At 34.1% G+C, this 18741-nt stretch overlaps 1 protein-coding gene across 12 annotated transcripts in view; it reads left to right on the top strand.

The window, feature by feature from the left end:
* Positions 1-18741, top strand: part of CNKSR2 (connector enhancer of kinase suppressor of Ras 2) — a 290055-nt gene that overhangs the window by 267460 nt on the left and 3854 nt on the right. For 7 of the 12 annotated variants that reach the window (XM_073013842.1, XM_037986403.2, XM_073013844.1 and 4 more), the window contains one exon: positions 16662-16858. In XM_073013842.1, coding sequence (XP_072869943.1) covers positions 16662-16858 — 197 coding nt within the window. Of the gene's footprint in view, positions 1-9427; positions 13320-16661; positions 16859-18741 lie in introns of those variants that run through there. The other 5 variants (XM_007991274.3, XM_037986402.2, XM_007991273.3 and 2 more) reach the window with 2 other exon arrangements.

Below are 18741 nucleotides of genomic sequence, written 5' to 3'. Positions count from 1 at the left end.
GTGAAACCCCGTCTCTACTAAAAACACACAAAAAAACTAGCCGGGCGAAGTGGCGGGCGCCTGTAGTCCCAGCTACTCGGGAGGCTGAGGCAGGAGAATGGCGTAAACCCGGGAGGCGGAGCTTGCAGTGAGCTGAGATCCGGCCACTGCACTCCAGCCCGGGCGACAGAGCAAGACTCCGTCTCAAAAAAAAAAAAAAAAAAAAAAAAGAAGTTATTTCAATTTTTCCTTCAAAGTTCTACTTTATACATTTTTATAGAAACAATCCAAATATTTCTGCCTATTTATTTATCTATCATTTGGTAGAGATATAAAAGCAGTAGATTTATGAGTAAAATTCAGAGATAACACTGATTTTACCAATTCCTACTCACAGATGCCAAATCTGATATATTGTGTGTTTCTGTATATTCCCTCATGATGAAACATTAATTCTAGTCACCTCTTACAAATCTGAAGAGTAAATCCATGTGACCTGAAAAGAACTATTAAAGAATGCAACATTTAATGCTTTAATCTATTTCCTTCTAATCTCTCATGCAGTATGTAGAATAAAATAAAAACTCACTACTAAAGTGAACTTCAGTGAAATTCTCACATTTCCTGCATCTTCTTTCAAGATATTGCGTATAAAAGTACTTTGTAAAGTAGAAAGTGAAATGCAAATGTTAGTGCCATAATTATTATTACTGAGCTAACATGCTAAATTGGTTTGCCTTCAAAATGTTAACACGAAATTGAAGAGTAAAGGTTTTTCAGTGCTAATTCTTAGGATTCCTTGAAAAAAGAATACTAATTAGAATATATGATATTTTGCAAAAACAGCAATACCTCCATTAAATTCCTAGCTCCTCTTTAAGAAAACCAAATTCAGAACTAGTGAATAACTTATTACTTTTATCCCATATGTTCTGGCTTTTGATTTTACATCTTAGTGATAAGTTGATATGGGCATCTGTAACCCACCCTTCTTAGCAGGTTGCCATGACAACCTGAGGTAAAGTACCAGTTCACTGGAGCTTCAGGCTTTGTCCATGCTAAATACAAAAGCTACATTTGATTTCAGCTTGGCCGTTTCTATTGGGAGCAATGTACCACAGTTCTTTCCACTTCCCTGGCTGACTTTTTCATCACCATGGAGACCAGATCTGCCCACACACCTAAGATGTGAAACCATTCCTCATGTGGCTAAAACTAAGGCCTTGGTTCCCAAGGCCTTTTATAAAGTATATTACTTTGTTAAAGAAGAGTTCTTGCTTCTGCTTTTAAAGTGTTTATTGATTTTCCACAAAGAGAAAACAAACTTTCTGGTGCTGAAGCTTTAAAATAAGGAGAAAGAAAATGACATATTCCTTGGTCAGGTTCTGGTTTTGTGTGTACTGTATTCATGGTGTATACTCTGTATAGTCAATTACTAAGGAATAATGTTTCATTTCAAATTATATGACAATATTCCTAAATAGTAGTTCACACATTTAATGTTCACTTGATGGTGGGCTTAAAATGTGACTTTTAGTTTGAGATTTTCTAAATTTGTCACTAAATCTAATATTAGTATCTTTTAGATTAGTTGTGCACTTCCAATAAAATCAGTATGAGAAGTTATTTTAGAACCTTGATCATAAGTATACATGGACTTAAGGAAGAACTAATGTAATTTATCACTACAAATCCAGTTATAGCATATCCAGATAGATCTGATGAATTAGCTATAGAAGATCATATAGCCCAGTTTTTAATATATTCTTGCATATGTAAATTTGTAATGTTAGTATGTGTATATATGTGTTTGTGTGTATACACACTTATATAATACACACACACACACACGGATTAGTACCACAAATAGGGTCAAAGTTCCACAGAGGTCTTTGAAGATCATATTTGTTATGGAGATACTAAATACTTTACAGCTGCTATTATTTTTTTGCCATCCCCTCCCAGAAAATGGCACCAGTCAAAGAAGATGGTAGAAAGTCTTAAGTGGTGTTGGGAATCCCAAATTCACCCGTTGATTTGCACATTCCTCAAAGTGACTTAGGATGACTTCTCAACTTTCATGGTTGTGTTTTTTACCCTAGAGAAGGCAACATGGTCCTTGCTTAATAAAATACATATACTAAATAGGAATTCCAAAAAATTCTGACTTCAATGAAACATAGAATTGTTCTTATTTTTAAAATATATTATGAATAAGCTAGCACCATAAAGGTGCCATAAATTAGTTTACAGATGGGAAACAAATTTATTAACATAAATGAATTTTTTGTTTTTGTACTAGCAAAAAGTTAGCAATCCATTGCTATATTTGAATACAAATTATGTTGTAGGATACAGAGAACTTTCTGACATTTCAAACATTTGAATTTTACAAGAGGAACTCTCACTGCAATGAAGTTCCTGTATCATTCTAGTTTTCTGTAATTACACTGGTGAGTGTGAAATTCAACATGTGATACTAAATGTTAAACACAGATATAGCTGGGAACCTTTTGCAATGGCTATAAAGTCATTTGTATTTTTCCATAAGAACATTGAGAGTCAGCGTATCTCTAACTCTTTAGTGGAACTTTCTTTAAAAGGGCAGTGCCATATAATTTTGTCAGAAGGGAAAAATGAAAATTAATATATAATAGGGTATTTTTAAAAAACACATTATTTTTTTTAAAAAACACATATGTTGTTAGATTCAGTAGCTTTCCATCCCAAATCCAAGATGACTTTGCTGGTCCAAAATTTAATAACCAACAATTTCTAAGACAGCTAAGACTGAATATGAAACCTCATTACTTGGTTTTTAGTTAAGATGAACATTAATGCTAATTTGTTTACATCTATGCTATATTTCTTACAAACATGATTTTATAGTGATTTTTACCAAATTAATGTTTTTCTTCTTGTCATGTACACAATACATTTTGAATGCCTAAAAATATAATAATTTGAATGTTGGAATATGCGGATGACTTAACAGTGGGGATTTTTGAGAATTGTTTATGATGTAATTATTGTAGATTAGAAAATAAAAGAATGTGAAAGGCGTTAAGGTGAGAGATTAGATTTATAACAAATTTGACATAAAGAAAATATCTTAATGATGAATAACTTTCAAGATACAATTTTAGATTCTTACAAATGTTTCTTGAATTTTCTTCTTACCTTTCTTTGGCACTTGCTTTGCTAAGGAAGGTATCTTTCATTGTCCTTAAATTCAATTGGCAGTGCCCCTAAAGCAGCTCCTTCTTGCCAGAGTTGTTAATAAGCAAATGATCCCAAATGTCAGAATGGTGTGCCAAGGAGGTTATTAATAAGGCATTAACATTTAGAAGTTATTGAAGGAGGAAAATCAATATTACCATTTTTATAATATTGCAAGCTCAGTTAGAAAGAGTAAGCAGAAGTTTATTTCAGGCCTCTACAATCATAAAGAATGTTACAATATGGGAGGAAATAATATCTTTAGATTTTTAGCATAAGAATCAATTATTTTCTTATTCTGCTGTCAGCACCCCCCATTAGTACTGGAGCAAATACTGAATTATATTCTTCTAATAAAAATAACAGTAATCCTCCCAAAATCAAGATGACAATACTTTGAGGATAGTATATGAATTTAGTATGAGAGTAAGAATAGGATGGACTAGACCTGTAGGACAAAAGTTCACAAAGATCTATATAACTGTTATTTATAACAGAATATATTATATGTATATCATATCATATTATAATATGTATATTATACATATTATAAAATATAACAGAATATATATATTCATTTATTTTAGTGTGTGTATATATATACTATACTACATATATATACTAAATTCAAAAAGAACCTATTAAAGGAAATCAGCAAGAAAGCAATGTTGACAGAGTTGATCCCAATTTGCCTTTTCATTTTGGCAGACCAGATACAGTCACAAATGAAGTGTTGAATGACTCACTTGTTCACCAGACTGGCAGTTCTCATCACTGAGTTACTTCACATTGATTATCATCCAGGCTGAATATGATCTAATTACATCCTTTTAATACAAACATACAAAGTGGTGGTAGAAAATCCACATAAATTTAAAACCTGCACTGTTCATCTCTAAAGTATTCGAGTTGGGAGTTTAAAAAAAAAAAGTCTACTATTTTCTGTAGGGGGTTCATGTCTCAGACTTCAGCTATGTTATCTCTATAGCTATTTCAACTGGAACTGAGAACTTTAAGGAGATTATTTTAAATTAAGTCATTATTCATCATAAAATGGATTTCAAAAGCAACCCAATCTGCCAATAGCTTGCTGTCCACCTACATTGCTGAAAGAAAACCTTACCCAGGAATGGTTATTTTTACTAAAGTTGTCTCATTGGAGTTTAACGTGATTCTTTTATTAATAACCTCAAAATCACATCTCCTGAAATATTTAAAAATATGGATGGAGTATGATGGAGGAGTCAAATATTAAGTCAAATAAAGTAGATAATTCTTAACTATCAAATTTTAAGATAGAAGTGGAAAGGAGGTATACAACTATATCATAATCGTTTTGAGGTGAAACTGTCATCTTTATATATTTATTCCTAACATTTGATATAGTATATATATATGTACACCCAGAGGCACCCATTAAACCTTTACTGAATAATATATTTCTATAAAAATTAATTATTCCCGTTTTCCATTTTAAAATCTGAGTGGCGACATTTGCAATGACAGTATCATGTGTCAAAATTCCATAGTACATTTTGCTGAAATATCTATAGACACTTCATTGAAAATAAACTGGTTATAAATTAAAATAACATGTTAAGTACTTTTGTAACTATTAAATGTGAAAGATGTCTTCAGTTGTTTTGTATAAACTTCATTTAAAGGGTACTTTAGATCTGCCTTAATTTCAGATAGTGGTTTTTAATGCAGATTGTAGAAAGTCAGCATGTATGATAGACTCATGGATAAGTAATTAAGTCATAAATGGCACTCTAAGACCATAATATAACAGTAGGTACATTAAGATGAAATACTATTTTCATAAGGAAATACTCCATGTCTTGTGATTTATACACACAGGATGGAATTGTGATTTGGGAATTTAGAGGAACACCCAAATTATCTGGAAACAGCATTTTCTTACCTGTTTTGCCTATGGCTTAGGTTCATCAAATATTTTATTTTACCTGGAATTGTGAATTAAAGAACTCCATAGGTGCTGTAAGTATAAGCACAAACTATATTATCTTTTACTACTTACCACTTTATTTAGAAAAATAATACTTTATCATGAAAATTTTGCTTCACATTCATAAAATAAAAATATTTCCCAACTCCTCCCTATGGTATTAAAAAATAAACAAACAAAATCTTTAATATCCTGTCGTTTTGAAGTCAACCTTTTATGAGAAAATAGGCACTCAAAATTTGTACAGATAATACTCAAACCACAATTAACAAGTTTCTGTCTTGGTCTGAACATTCTGAACCAAGGTATGAGCCCACTTTCTCCAATACTTACATAGAGAAAAGTAATTATCACTATCATTTCATGGTGTTAGATATCCTTGTTTTTGAAAAAGAAAAACTTAAATTTTTCAAAATAAACACAAAACAATTCTACTCTCCCAGGAGTAGAATTGTGTTACTCTTGATAGACTTGAATATCTGCTATTGATGGCCTTTGTTATCCACAAATAGCTTAAGACAAGTAGTCTTTGACTTTGCCCTTAAATTTGCCCTCAAGCATGCTGATTATGGAACTGAGTAAAATGGAACCGAGTTCTGTCTTAGTACTCAAACAGAATTAGGAATCTTTGTAAGTGCTCATCTGGCTTAAATACTTCCATTTTAAAATATTTTCTTCTCTTCCATCCATTAAAGAAAATATTTCTTTTCACCTGTTTTATATTCAGCCTTAATCATTTTCTTGAAGATGTTCGTACCTCTACCCTTATCCCCTCTATAATCTAATCCTCCTCAGGCATTTGATTGAAGTATCATCAGCTATTTTTAGCAGGTCACTAATAGAAGCCAGATTATATTTCTAAAAACTTATGTTTCCAGAATTCTATTTCTGCTTATTATTTGGGTGGTCAAATTTTATTTGGGGGAATGTTTAAATTCATAAAGCAAAAAGAAAAAGAAACATCCTCCTCAAGATTTCCTATGCAAATTCAATCTGTGTCTCAAGGAACTTGCATGGACATGGAATCTCACTGGAATAAGTCATTCTACACATGATTCAACATGGCATTACATCTGGGTTCATCATTCACATCTCCAGTATAGTAACAGGGAAACAAGATCTATTTCTTCTTAACCTAAGCTGGTGGCCTCACAATGAGAAGTTTCAGTGATGGGTAGAAGCTTAATAAATATTTATTAAATAATATGCCAAACAGAAGCATTACTGATTTTCTTTGTGGTAGCATAGATATGTTTCTGTCATTTCAAAATGTAATTGGCTAAAAGCTTGGTAAATAGTGAAGTTTATTTTAACAGCAGCAGTAGGGAATATTTTTATATCATCCAAAAGAAAACAAAATACTCAAGAGTTATATAATTTATGTTTTTTCTGCCTTCTATTGTTTTTTCCATAGAGATGGGGTCTCACTATGTTGCCCAGGCTGGTCTCAAACTGCTGGCCTCAAGTGATCCTCCTGTCTCGGCCTCCCAAAGTGCTGGGATTACAGGCATGAGCCACTGTGCCCAACATGCCTTTTTCTAAAAAACATGCAATTTCCATTTGCTCTTTTAGAAAAGAGGAATAAAATTAGTATGTATAATTTTAACTGGTTTGACTGTTTTTGTTTTTTTAAAAAAATTATTATTATACTTAAGTTCTAGGGTACATGTGCATAACGTGCAGGTTTGTTACATATGTATACTTGTGCCATGTTGGTGTGCTGCACCCATCAACTCGTCAGCACCCATCAACCCATCATTTACATCAGGTATAACTCCCAATGCAATCGGTTTGACTGTTTTAAATATTTGTGTCAGGATAAATGAAGTTGTCCACTACAAAGGAGAAGGCTAGTAATTGGGAATTGACCACAAAGAAAGAAAAAGCCCAGTGAAAACCTAAGGGGAGAGAAAAGGAAAGAGTGTTCAGAATCAGAATGGGACTTGTAAAAGGTTAAAGATACATAAACATGAGATTCACAGAAGTTCAAGATAGAAGGGCAGTATCATGAAGTAGGTTTTTGTGTTTTGGAGATTTCATCTAGATTAGCCATATACGAGCAGCCCTTTGTGCACTTGCTTCTGACCCACCTGGCTTGCCAGTACACTTACACTTAAGATTCATAATGCACATGCCAAGACATATAGTGGAGTTGAGTGTAGGAGTGCCTTTGTAGTTATTTGTTTGCCTCAAATATAAATAGGCAGTATTTAACACTATATAAAAAGTATAGTTCTAAAAAAATTATTTAAAATTTACCAAGCCCTCTTTCATTTTGTCATAATCTCAGTAGACAAAGATACTTCCATCAGATTCCTCAGCACAAATCCTGAAATTGTTTAAGCTATGTCATACAGTATCAGACTGGTGATGGGATTAAAAATAAAATGCTCTATGTGAAGTCCCTGAACTCAGGGCTTCTGACTTAGAAACTACTTGTATATGCAGTGCAAAAATTGGTGTTACTCCAACCAGCCCTAGCCAATGTGATTGACCTAAAGCAAGAGGTCTCAAACTGCAGTGGGCACAAGAATCACCTGGATTGCTTGTTTAAAATGCAGATTCCTGAGTTCCATACCCAGAAATTCTGATTCAATAGACGAGGTGTAGGGCCCAAAAATCTGTGTTTAACAAGCACCTCCACCCTGAGATTCAGTAACCACTGGTACTGTTACCACTAGTAGTTGAAGAGATACCTTGCCCTAGGGAGTTATCTTCTCTTATGCTAACATACCCTAACTGGTAACTAGTTGTAGCCATTTTGAAATAGTACTTCTCCCTCCACCATCCTGTAGGAGCTAAACTGAGGAGATGTTTCCAGTCTCTTGCAATAGAATTCAGCAATTGTGACTTACCAGGGCTCTAGTTCAGTTTAGTATGAGTTAAGTGGGTATTAAGGGAACGTGTACTAGAAATTAAAAGGTTCACGTAACCTTATCTCTGTGGGGAAACAATGGATGTGTTCAAAATAACTACAAAATGTTTGAATTGCTTGGGTAAATGAAGAACAGTTTAAACTTAGAAATGACCTTGTGCCCAAGGTTGGATTCCTTCTGATGTTGCTGTGTGAAATTCCATGACCTTGTGAAACAAAGTGGTAGAAGCTAAAGCTAGCATTCCAGTGTTATAATATTCTAAAAACTGAAGTATTGTGTTTTGTTTCATTTGATCTATATATGAAGATTATTCAGTTCCCACCCCCATTTCTGCAAAAAGAGTATAATATTACAGACAAAAATTAGTTCTGCTGATTTCTGAACTATGCTATATCTTGTTTGCTAGATATCAGTGTTATAGGCAAGATGTGTCCCTCCCCATTTTCTAAGGGAGGACATAATGACAACATGCTTTCTCTATTCTCTCTCCCAACTTGTTTCTTCTTTTCTCAATATAACTCAAAAGATACTACAGGATGTTGCAGATAAAAATCTGCACTAGGCTAGAGATTTAAAATATTACTGGTTTGTTCCTGCTGACAATATTTATTAGATTCCTCAAGATCCAAAATAAAATACCTAAAAGAGAGTACAGTTTATTTTATCCAAATTGTTGTTAGTTTCTCAGGTCATTCAGAAATATCCATCTCTTCCAGTTTCTTAACTCCTTGGCATGTGACTTATGCTCAGGTGTAAAGTCACCCTTTCATCACATTCACTCTGTTTTAGCTTTTCATTTCTTGGCATTTTGCGTTGTTAAGCATGCGGCCTCCTCATCGGAGCAATACTAGCTAGGCTATTCCACTGTCTCACTGATTAGGACATAGTAGCATATATATCAGGTTAATCAAATACCCTTCTGGTCAGAAGACTAGAAAGGTTTTTTTCATGCTTCTTGATTGGATGAATTTGAGGAAAGATTCGTATAGAAATAATTTTAATTTTTTCAAAAGAAATGGTAATTTTACATGTATATGGAGAACATTTTAACATAAAGTATTCTGATTAAAATTATAGACATACATATACAAGTATAGTGGTGGGAAAAGATTTTTCTGCACTGTGTGTTATTGTGTATATTTGGGAGATTAACATTTCCAAACAACCAAGTTTAAAGCAAAAAGTGTCCTATTTATGGCCAAGTAGACTTGCATGCCAACAGAAAGACATTGTATTAAAACCATATGCAATTCTAGCCATATTTTTCTACTTTCTCTTCATGGGTATTGCATGATGGTATTTCTAATACAAATACTAATATGCTTTGGAAATAATGGCACTCGCAGGTCTTTCATCATATTGTATCACTGCTTTATCATATTAGGCTAATACACTGCGAGAGTTGGTAGAACCTCTCCATGCCAAATCGGATCCACTTCTGTTGGCACTCAACCCATTGGACTCACAGATTGATAAGCTAATGTTTAGAGAATTTAGATCGGAGAGAGTCGGTACGGCGCAGACTCAACATCAACCTCTTGCAAGCAACTAAAATGGCCTCGTCCTTGCTGTTTATAACAGAAAACAGACTTGTATAAAGCTTAGATCATCAAGTGTTTTGGATTGGGGGCCTCCCAAAGGGATATAAGAGGGGCAGGCCACTCTTAAGAAGAATGCGAGCTTTCTACATTGGGACTAGCATAAGATCAAAGCCAATCAAGATGGAGCACAGTAACAGAAAACTGCGGTTTCTATGGGAGAACAGAAGGGGAAAGGGTCTTAACTGGGAAAGGGCTCTGTGTGGTGACACCTCAGTTGTGTTCTCCTGACACCAGGAAAAGAGAGGGATCAGCTTCAATAACTAGAAAATTCTGGCTGTTTAATGGACTCTTTGGTGGCCTCTTTAAGGCAAAGCAGAGAAAGCAAATTATGTATTAAGTGTATTTTGCATTTTTAAAACTTGACGTGCTGTATTGTACTAAATTAAGTGTAATCTATTAAGGCAAGGTATACACAATTTGCTTTGAAACTTAATATGTTTATTCTATTATAAAGTGTATTCAGGTGCAACACAGAGACTGCTTTCGGTGACATTAATGAAGAAAATTTCTCATGCCAGGCTTTATTATAGAATCTTCAGCTAAAATCCTAACTTTCTCCTTATTTCTTGGCACTTGTACACAAGTGGTGTTGCCTCTTAGGGCAGGCATGAGCTATTCTTTTCTGTAAAATATTTCGAATCTATAGGCTGTGGGTTTCATTTTTGAAAAAGTATTTTGTCTGGATGTCTTTCAAACTAGCTTCAGATATTATTTAATACTATGTAACTGGGTCCCCTATGGCTCAATCAATATTGCTTATTTTTCTTCTGTAGTGGATGTGAAATTTCCTTTAGTTGGATAAGATACACTGTAATAATTTTAATGCTAATTAATGGATATTTCATACTGTGCAATGAACAGATAATTTAACACTGTATTTTGAAATGTTTTTTTCTTCCTGTCACCGCAGTGTGTGGTATTGCATAATGTGAATACCTGTAAAAATATAAATTACTTAAAAATAAAAATATGACCAATTGGTATCAGATCTTTTCAGATAGCTAAATAATTTGCTAAGTATGCCTGATAGTAAATATCTTTCTAAAAAGAAGTAATCAGTGCTTCTTTCTCACAAATGGAATTTGTTTCTGTGAATAAAATCACATTGATCTGCCTTACAATTGCCTCTGTGCTCTAACCATTTTAATGTGTTTTTTTAAAATATCTATATAATGATGGTTCTGGTATATGGAAATCCATCAAAACGCATTTTATTGGCATTTAATATTTATGGGATTGTCTTGGGTCATTCTCCCTGTTTAAGTCAAGTAAAATTTTGTGATCTAGAGAATTGGTTTTTTTTTCATTAAGGAATATAGTGACTCCACATTAATTTTCAAAAATAATCATCTCTTAGCTTTGGTTTTAAACTGTATCCTTTATGAATTCCTGCCTGAGAGCTAGCACTTTGACTTCCATATTCCTAGTGGTTAAATTTTTTAAATTCTGTGGGTAAACCTAAACTCTGTCATTTATATTTTTGATTGTCCTTCAAAGAACCTTCCCTTCTTTGAGGCAATAAATCAATACTAAGGACACCAAGATTTTGCCATCTGAACTACTTGTCGTAAATACCATAGTGCCCTGAAAATTCAACCACTGTCATGTATTTTTATCATTAAACTGCATAATTTAGCAGAAATTACATGTTCAGAGAAAGAAGTATAGAATAAACTTTAGCTCTCTTTTGTCACATCTTTATGGAGCAAGATTTTGTGTTGTAAGGAAAGAATTGACAGACACAAGTACTTGATTTCAGTGAAGCACATTATCATTCTTACAAGGATGGGCTTTACATGTTCTTTAAAAATACATTTAGCAAATGCTGGTGGAGTCACTCAAGCTGTTCTTTTAAGAGAAGGGTTTTTTTCTCACTAAAATAGATTTCTTTCCTCAGAGAAAGTATTGCCCAATAGTAATGTTTGTGTATTCTTACTTTGCCTAAAAGAAAATAAATAACTCCTAAATATGAAACAAGTAGTTGATTACAGAGGGAGGACTAAAAGCCAGCTTTTAAAATCTTATGTTTTTTTCTGATATAACAAACTGCCTTCCCCAAACCCAGTTTTATAATGGTAGGCATAGCTGATTGACTTATATAAAAGCACGAATTAAGAGAGCTAGTATTTAATTACAAACATTCAAATTATAGTATAAACCCCTGAATACTTAATCATCCTTATCATAAAACCTCCAAAGACATTAAGTCCATTAAAATTTTGTCACCTTACATATAAATAAGTTATTCATTATGGCTTGCTAGTAAATTCATATTCATAGAAAATATTTGGGTGTTCTCAATGTAAATGTTAATTGCCTTTTGTGACAAGAATAGTGTTTCACATACTTGATATCATTAGCCTGGAAACCTTAAAGCACTCTGCAGCTGTACAAGAATGAATGTCTCTCAAATCTGACTATGTCCAGTCTTCTCTCCCATTTGTGATTTAGTCTTTCCCAACCTTCTGGGCTCATTACACAGCTGTATTGCAGAAGGAACAACTGTTTCCACAAGGATATCATTGTCCAATTATACAAGATCACAGATCCCTTCCGAAATATGTACAGAACTCATTATCCATCATTGATTTCATTCCTCAAGAGCCCAACTGGTTTACTTATTTGTTTTGTTTCCATTTTTTATGCTCCTTCAACATTGTCATTGCAGGGATGGGGAAATGGGGAGGATACTGGAGTAAAATTTTAGGTTGCCAAGTTTCATGAACAATATTATACAATAGACTGTCCTAATAATTACACAGTCACCTGTTAGGGAACGCTCTTTGGAGTAGTTCATATATAAAGTAAAGAAAACCATCACTCTGTTTGAACGTGTTGGGTTGCATGAGGCACTGTGCCAGGTAGAAGAATGGGAAATGCAAGTATGAGTGGGACAAATTCTACTCGTGGAAAAGTCACAGTCTAAGTCTCTGAAGTAGGGCACACAAGGGTCCATTAAGGTACAGGAAGAAAAAACATTGGAATTTTTCCTTGAGTTTTATCTCTCATCCTTTTGAATTTCTTTTTGTGTATGTTTTACAACATCTATTTATTACTATAGAGTAATACATGTATATAAGTTTCTATTCTATAAAACAAAAGTGTTTTAACTAATAAGAGTGTGCAATCAGAAAAAGTTTGGAAACCACTGAGCCTGAATGTAAGAAATACGTCAACCAAAGACTTTTTGGTATTTGAGAAATGCATTATTATCTTCTAATAAGCAATTTGCAAAAGATTCCAACAAACTGGTATTTTTCATTAGCTATTCTTTTCTTTGAGCTTTCATTTATCACTGACTACCTAAAGGTCATAGGCAACCTGAAAAAGACAAATAATGATGCTCTCTACATTCCTAGATTCACAATATTTCATAGTGGAGCAGAATATAAAAGGGACAATAAAGAGGATCTTCTTTCACCCTGTCAAGTATGACACAGCCATAAATGACCCTCCCTCGGCACAGAATACAAGTTAATTCATCAATAACTTAATTATGATCCTCAAATCCATCAATCAATGAAATTTTATGTAGGAAAGAAAATTTTATATGCACTCTTTGCTTCAGTAAAATTGGAATTCAAAAGTATGTAATCTGACACAGGACTAATTTACATGTTGTAAACGTAAATATAATTTTGGGGGAAATTTATTTCTGCATAGGCCCAGATTTCCTGAATAAATTAGATACAGATTAAAATTCCATTATAGCGTGATACAGTTCCTCATTAGGAATCACAGAAGGTTCCTATATATGTCCTGTGATTTGAATGTGGTCTCTACACTTTGCCAACTTTCAGAAAACATTCATTCAAATTGCAAAAGAGCTGGTTTTCAGCCAGTGTTCCAATGGCTGTACTGGCACATTGAAAGAAAATCAATCAGGAAGCAGACCTCACCAAGTGCTTGCCTCCTCTTCCAAAGCAAGCCTCTTCTAAAGGAAGAAAAAGCAAGGGTTGAAAAAAGAGAGAAGCCTGAAGAGAAGTGAGAAGGAGATGAAGAAGAGGGCAAAAAGAGAAGAAAATAAAGGTGCTTTCATATTTTCAGTTGCAACAGTAGCCCCAATTGACTTAATTGGTATTCATCTGAGAAAAATCAAGGAAACCAATTGAAAATTATAAAAGAAAATAAAGGTCTGTTTTTGTCTTGAATGTTGAGTTCTGTGTTGTTTTGACTGTTGAGCACAGTGAATCAGATTTATAATGTGACTCTGCCCCTCACCAACCCCTCTTTTGAAAATAAAAAGACTCTTTGTCTAGTCTTAAAATGTTAAGTAATTGGTGGCATTTTGTGGTAGCCTGGCATCTCAGTCCCTCGTCCTTACTCATCCCACTACTGTGTCTTATGTAGTGTATGTGTATGATGTGTAGGGGATGGGGGTAGGGGGTGGCTTACTTATCTCTGATAGGAGCCACACCATCCCATTACTATACTTGGAAATGTTTCTGTGTTCCGTCTCATTGTGATTGCTTGTTCAAGTGTGCTGCCCAGAGATAAATTCACACTCAATTCTTTTTACAGCTGTCAAACCAGATTCTTTGTAGAATTATGTTGTCTTTTGATTGAATGCTTTTCTCCCCCAAATAGAAACTTTCAGTTTTTATTGTTTAATACCTATGTATGTCATTTTATATATTGAATCTTCATTCATCCTTCTTAAAGTAAAACTACATTGAAATTTTATAAAATCAGTCATCTGCCCCAGTATTTCACAAGCTTTAAGAACTGAGGGAAAACTGGGTCAAAATTTTTTTAAACAAAATATATACACCCTTCTACAATGTTAGGTAATATGGAGGAAGATTCTTTTAAAATAAAAATTACTGTGTAAAAATACTTCTGCCTCCCTTAAATCCTAAAACTAAAATCTGAATCCCTTTTTCCTTCACCTTCTTTCTAGAACCAAAAAACTAATAATACATTAGGCCACCTGATACCTTAACTACTATAATTCACATCTGTTAGGCCTCCCATTTTCAACCCCACCCTCTACTCTATGAAATTACATCTGGTTTTACATGCAGTATTGCCTTGAGGAAAAAAAAGAATGCAATAACTACTATATAATTCCTCAGGGATCTTTCCTGGCCTATGATTTGCTGAAATAGACTTATGCTGTTTAAATGTGTCCTTGTTTTTACAATTCAATTTAGTAATTCTAAATGATCATCTGATTTTGTGCCTTCCTCATTCCAAATCATTCTCAGTTAGGATTCCCTATCTTGCTTCCATTTCGTTCATAACCCACAAAGCAGTTTCTCCTTTTTACAGTCTTCCATCCCCCATCCCTCAAAATCCTCTAGGTGTCGAATATATTCAGTGATGGGCCAACAGAGAATTTAAAAGCTGTTATTTAAAGAGATTTTTGTGTTTTTAGATTATAGTTCTAACTTAGATATATGGTTAAGAAGTTAAAATTTATCACAGAAGGCTTAGTGATAGCATGTGCTGATGATAACAAAGAATTTTCTAATAGAAGGACTCAATGACTATACCTACCATCAGTTGTTAACTTCAGTAGCAGAGCCAAAAGTTGAATGCGGAATCTAAATAAAGCTACTTTTTAATCCTAAAATTATCTTTTTAGGTTAAGGTACTGTACATTTTGGGCATTGTTGACAATTTTACATACAGTCATTTTAAAAATTTTTTTGAATGCTGCATTTTAAGGGAGTCTCACATTTGTTGGCATCTACTGCTAAATACACATTTCAAAAGACAACTGAAAAAATTGGCAGTATAGAATTCTTGTTAAAATTGTGGATTCTGGGGTCAGACTGCCCACATGGAATTCTAGCTCGACCACTTATACTAAGTGTGACTTTCAGCAAGATACTGCCCTGCTATAAATGAAGATCAAATAGATCTGCTCTTAGTATTGTTGTGAGGATTAAATGAGATCATAAAGATTAAGCATTTACCCTGCTGCCTGGCGCATCTAAATATTAAATGGCATCATTACCAATTAAGGAATCTTTTTTTTAAACTATGTCAGAAAGCCTAAAATATTCACATGGACCATTGTGGAATGAACAACATTCCATATTTACTCTTTGGGCCAATATAATTACTTAAATATGACTCTGGCTATCTATTTAAAAAAAGATGATATAGCCCTACTCCAATCTGCCACTCCAAGCAAAATCCTAGTTCATCTTTGTTTATCATTGTTGAGAAAGATATGACATTAGTGTTCAGGCAATTAAAAAACAAGATGGGAGTTTTATTTGTTCAACTATGTCTAAGATCCTTATTGAGCCAGTCTCTCATTTTTTTCTCAAAAATATTTAACTAGAGTATTTTCTCCTCAGGTCTTACAAATACTAAGTATCTTCTCTTAGCACATGCCATATTTGCACATAAACATATTCCCATATTTCATTTTAATTAGAATATTGATACTTTATGATCAGTTATTATATTTACAATGTACAAGGCATTACTATGGCAGTCACATGAAACCTAATAATCCTCTATGGCACAATTGGAAGATTTTTTTAATCAAATATGCTCCATTGAATGCCATTCAATCTTATGAAATCTGGAAAAATGTAAAAATAAGTTCATTCGGTGTTGCTAAACCAGGCAAGCTCTATTAATCAGCATTTCTATGCTTATCAGCATAATGATAAAGGATATTCATTAATATTTTAAAAGATAATGTGCAGGATTGTTTCCATGTTGTGTGCCTTTTGTATTCTAATTCTTTGAACTTGCTAGACTCAAGATATATATGGCAATTTGCTATCAAGAGTATATTTGGTTAATCAAATAATCCTATTATTTGATCATTCTAAAACAATTAGCTGTCTGTAGCTAATGTTACCCAATATAACTAGCAGCTGTGGGTTTTTGTTGTTGTTTTTTAATATAATAGTGTTTTCATAGTCATTCATTATCCTGTTTTTCAGATAGTTTTGATATTTTAATAAATTTTCAGTGTGTCAAATAACTTTATTGCAATGAATTCATTTCTCTCTCTGTCTCTCTCTTTTTTTTTATTTTTGGACATTGCAGGTGAAAGTAGAGAAGAAAAGTTAGGAGACTCATTGCAAGATTTATACAGGGCACTGGAGCAGGCCAGTCTGTCACCACTAGGAGAACATCGTATTTCAACCAAGATGGAATACAAGCTATCATTTATAAAAAGATGTAATGATCCTGTAATGAATGAAAAACTACACAGGCTGAGAATTCTCAAAAGCACTTTAAAGGTAAGACAAGAAATGGAAGGACAAATTTCTTTGAAGAGATTCATTCTTAAAGTGGATTACCAGATACTGTAGGTTAAGAAATACAAATTGGGGGCTGGGGAGAAGAAGAGGTAAGCAGTAAGAACCTGAAGCTGAGCTGTTTCTATGTCATAATAAGTAAATTGGTAAAGAGGAGATCATCTTAACTTTTCATTAACGTCTCAAAGCACTAATTAAATGTTATTTTACTCAGTTCTAGGAGAAAACAGGATGTGATTTAAATTGTTTTATAAAAATGCAGGGCTGGTGTTATTCCTCAGTCTATAGATTTTCTAAGATAAAAATACCATGTGGTATAATTATTAGCATTATTAAAAGAACACAGGATGCATGCAGAATGCAATAGTGGGTGCTAAAAGAGTTTGAGATATTTCATGATTGTTTCCTGCATGAACTACAGTGCATTTGGGGTGAAGCCATGGTGATTTGTGTTCCATGTAGAAATTGTATAATCATTCTGTTTATGCTATCAGTTCCCAACTTACATGTTACCCTCCTATTATACATTTCTGTAAGTGTTTACATTGCTTCCAGTCTCCTTATTATATGCCCCCAGGTTGGGGAGGAGGTGGTGAGGAAAGGAGAGCAGAGAGGCAGGAAGTTGGAAAAGGAGGCAGACAAGTGAGCCCTGCTCACCATGTGTGGGAGAGTGTGTGTGGGAGACTGAAGGAGAGGGCCCACCACACAAGCCACCTGAGCAGGCCCTGTGCCCTTAAACAACAAAAACAGAAGACATTTATGCAGCCAACAAACATGAAAAAAAGCTCATCATCACTGGCCATTAGAGAAATGCAAATCAAAACCACAGTGAGATACCATCTCATGCCAGTTAGAATGGTGATCATTAAAAAGTCAGGAAAAAACAGATGCTGGAGAGGATGTGGAGAAATAGGAACACTTTTACACTGTTGGTGGGAATGTAAATTAGTTCAACCATTGTAGAAGACAGTGTGGCGATTCCTCAAGGATCTAGAACCAGAAATACCATTTGACCCAGCAATCCCATTACTGGGTATATGCCCAAAGGATTATAAATCATTCTACTATAAAGACACATGTACATGTATGTTTATTGTGGCACTGTTCACAATAGCAAGGCTTGGAACCAACCCAAATGCCCATCAATGATAGACTGGATAAAGAAAATGTGGCACATAAACACCATGAAATACTATGCAGCCATAAAAAAGGATGAGTTCATGTCCTTTGCAGGGACATGGATGAAGCTGGAAACCATCATTCTCAGCAAACTAACACAAGAACAGAAAACCAAACACTGCATGTTCTCACGCATAAGTGGGAGTTGAACAGTGAGAACACATGGACACAGGGAGTGGAATATCACACACTGGGGCCTGTTGGGGAGTGGGGGACTAGGGGAGGGATAGCATTAGGAGAAATACCTAATGTAGATGACGGGTTGATGGGTGCAGCAAACCACCATGGCACATGTATACGTGTGTAACAAACCTGCACGTTCTGCACATGTATCCCAGAACTAAAGTATAATTTAAAAAAAAAAAAAACACACAGAAAAGAACTATCAGAGTATTGCTGTAGTAATTTCAGGAAACAAAAGGTCAAAGGGCTCCTTTGGGAAATATTTCAGATCCATAGCATGCTGCTGAGGTTTTGTAATTTTGAAATATAGGTGAGTACCAAAGAGACAGACCAACTAGAAAATGACCTGAAAGAATTTCAGATAGCAAGCAGCAAAGTTTTCAGACTCCATTAGCTTTTAATTGGTAGTCATGCAAATACTACTGCAAATCCAGGGGACAATATAATGGACTTTTGGGAAGAGCAGAATTTTTAAGAGAGTGCTATAATAGTCATAAGAATAG

The sequence above is a fragment of the Chlorocebus sabaeus genome, chromosome X, assembly GCF_047675955.1.
Source record: "Chlorocebus sabaeus isolate Y175 chromosome X, mChlSab1.0.hap1, whole genome shotgun sequence".
In the NCBI taxonomy this organism is placed as follows: domain Eukaryota; kingdom Metazoa; phylum Chordata; class Mammalia; order Primates; family Cercopithecidae; genus Chlorocebus; species Chlorocebus sabaeus.
Note: the sequence above shows the minus strand (reverse complement) of the source record. Positions and strands in the feature narration are given on the sequence as shown.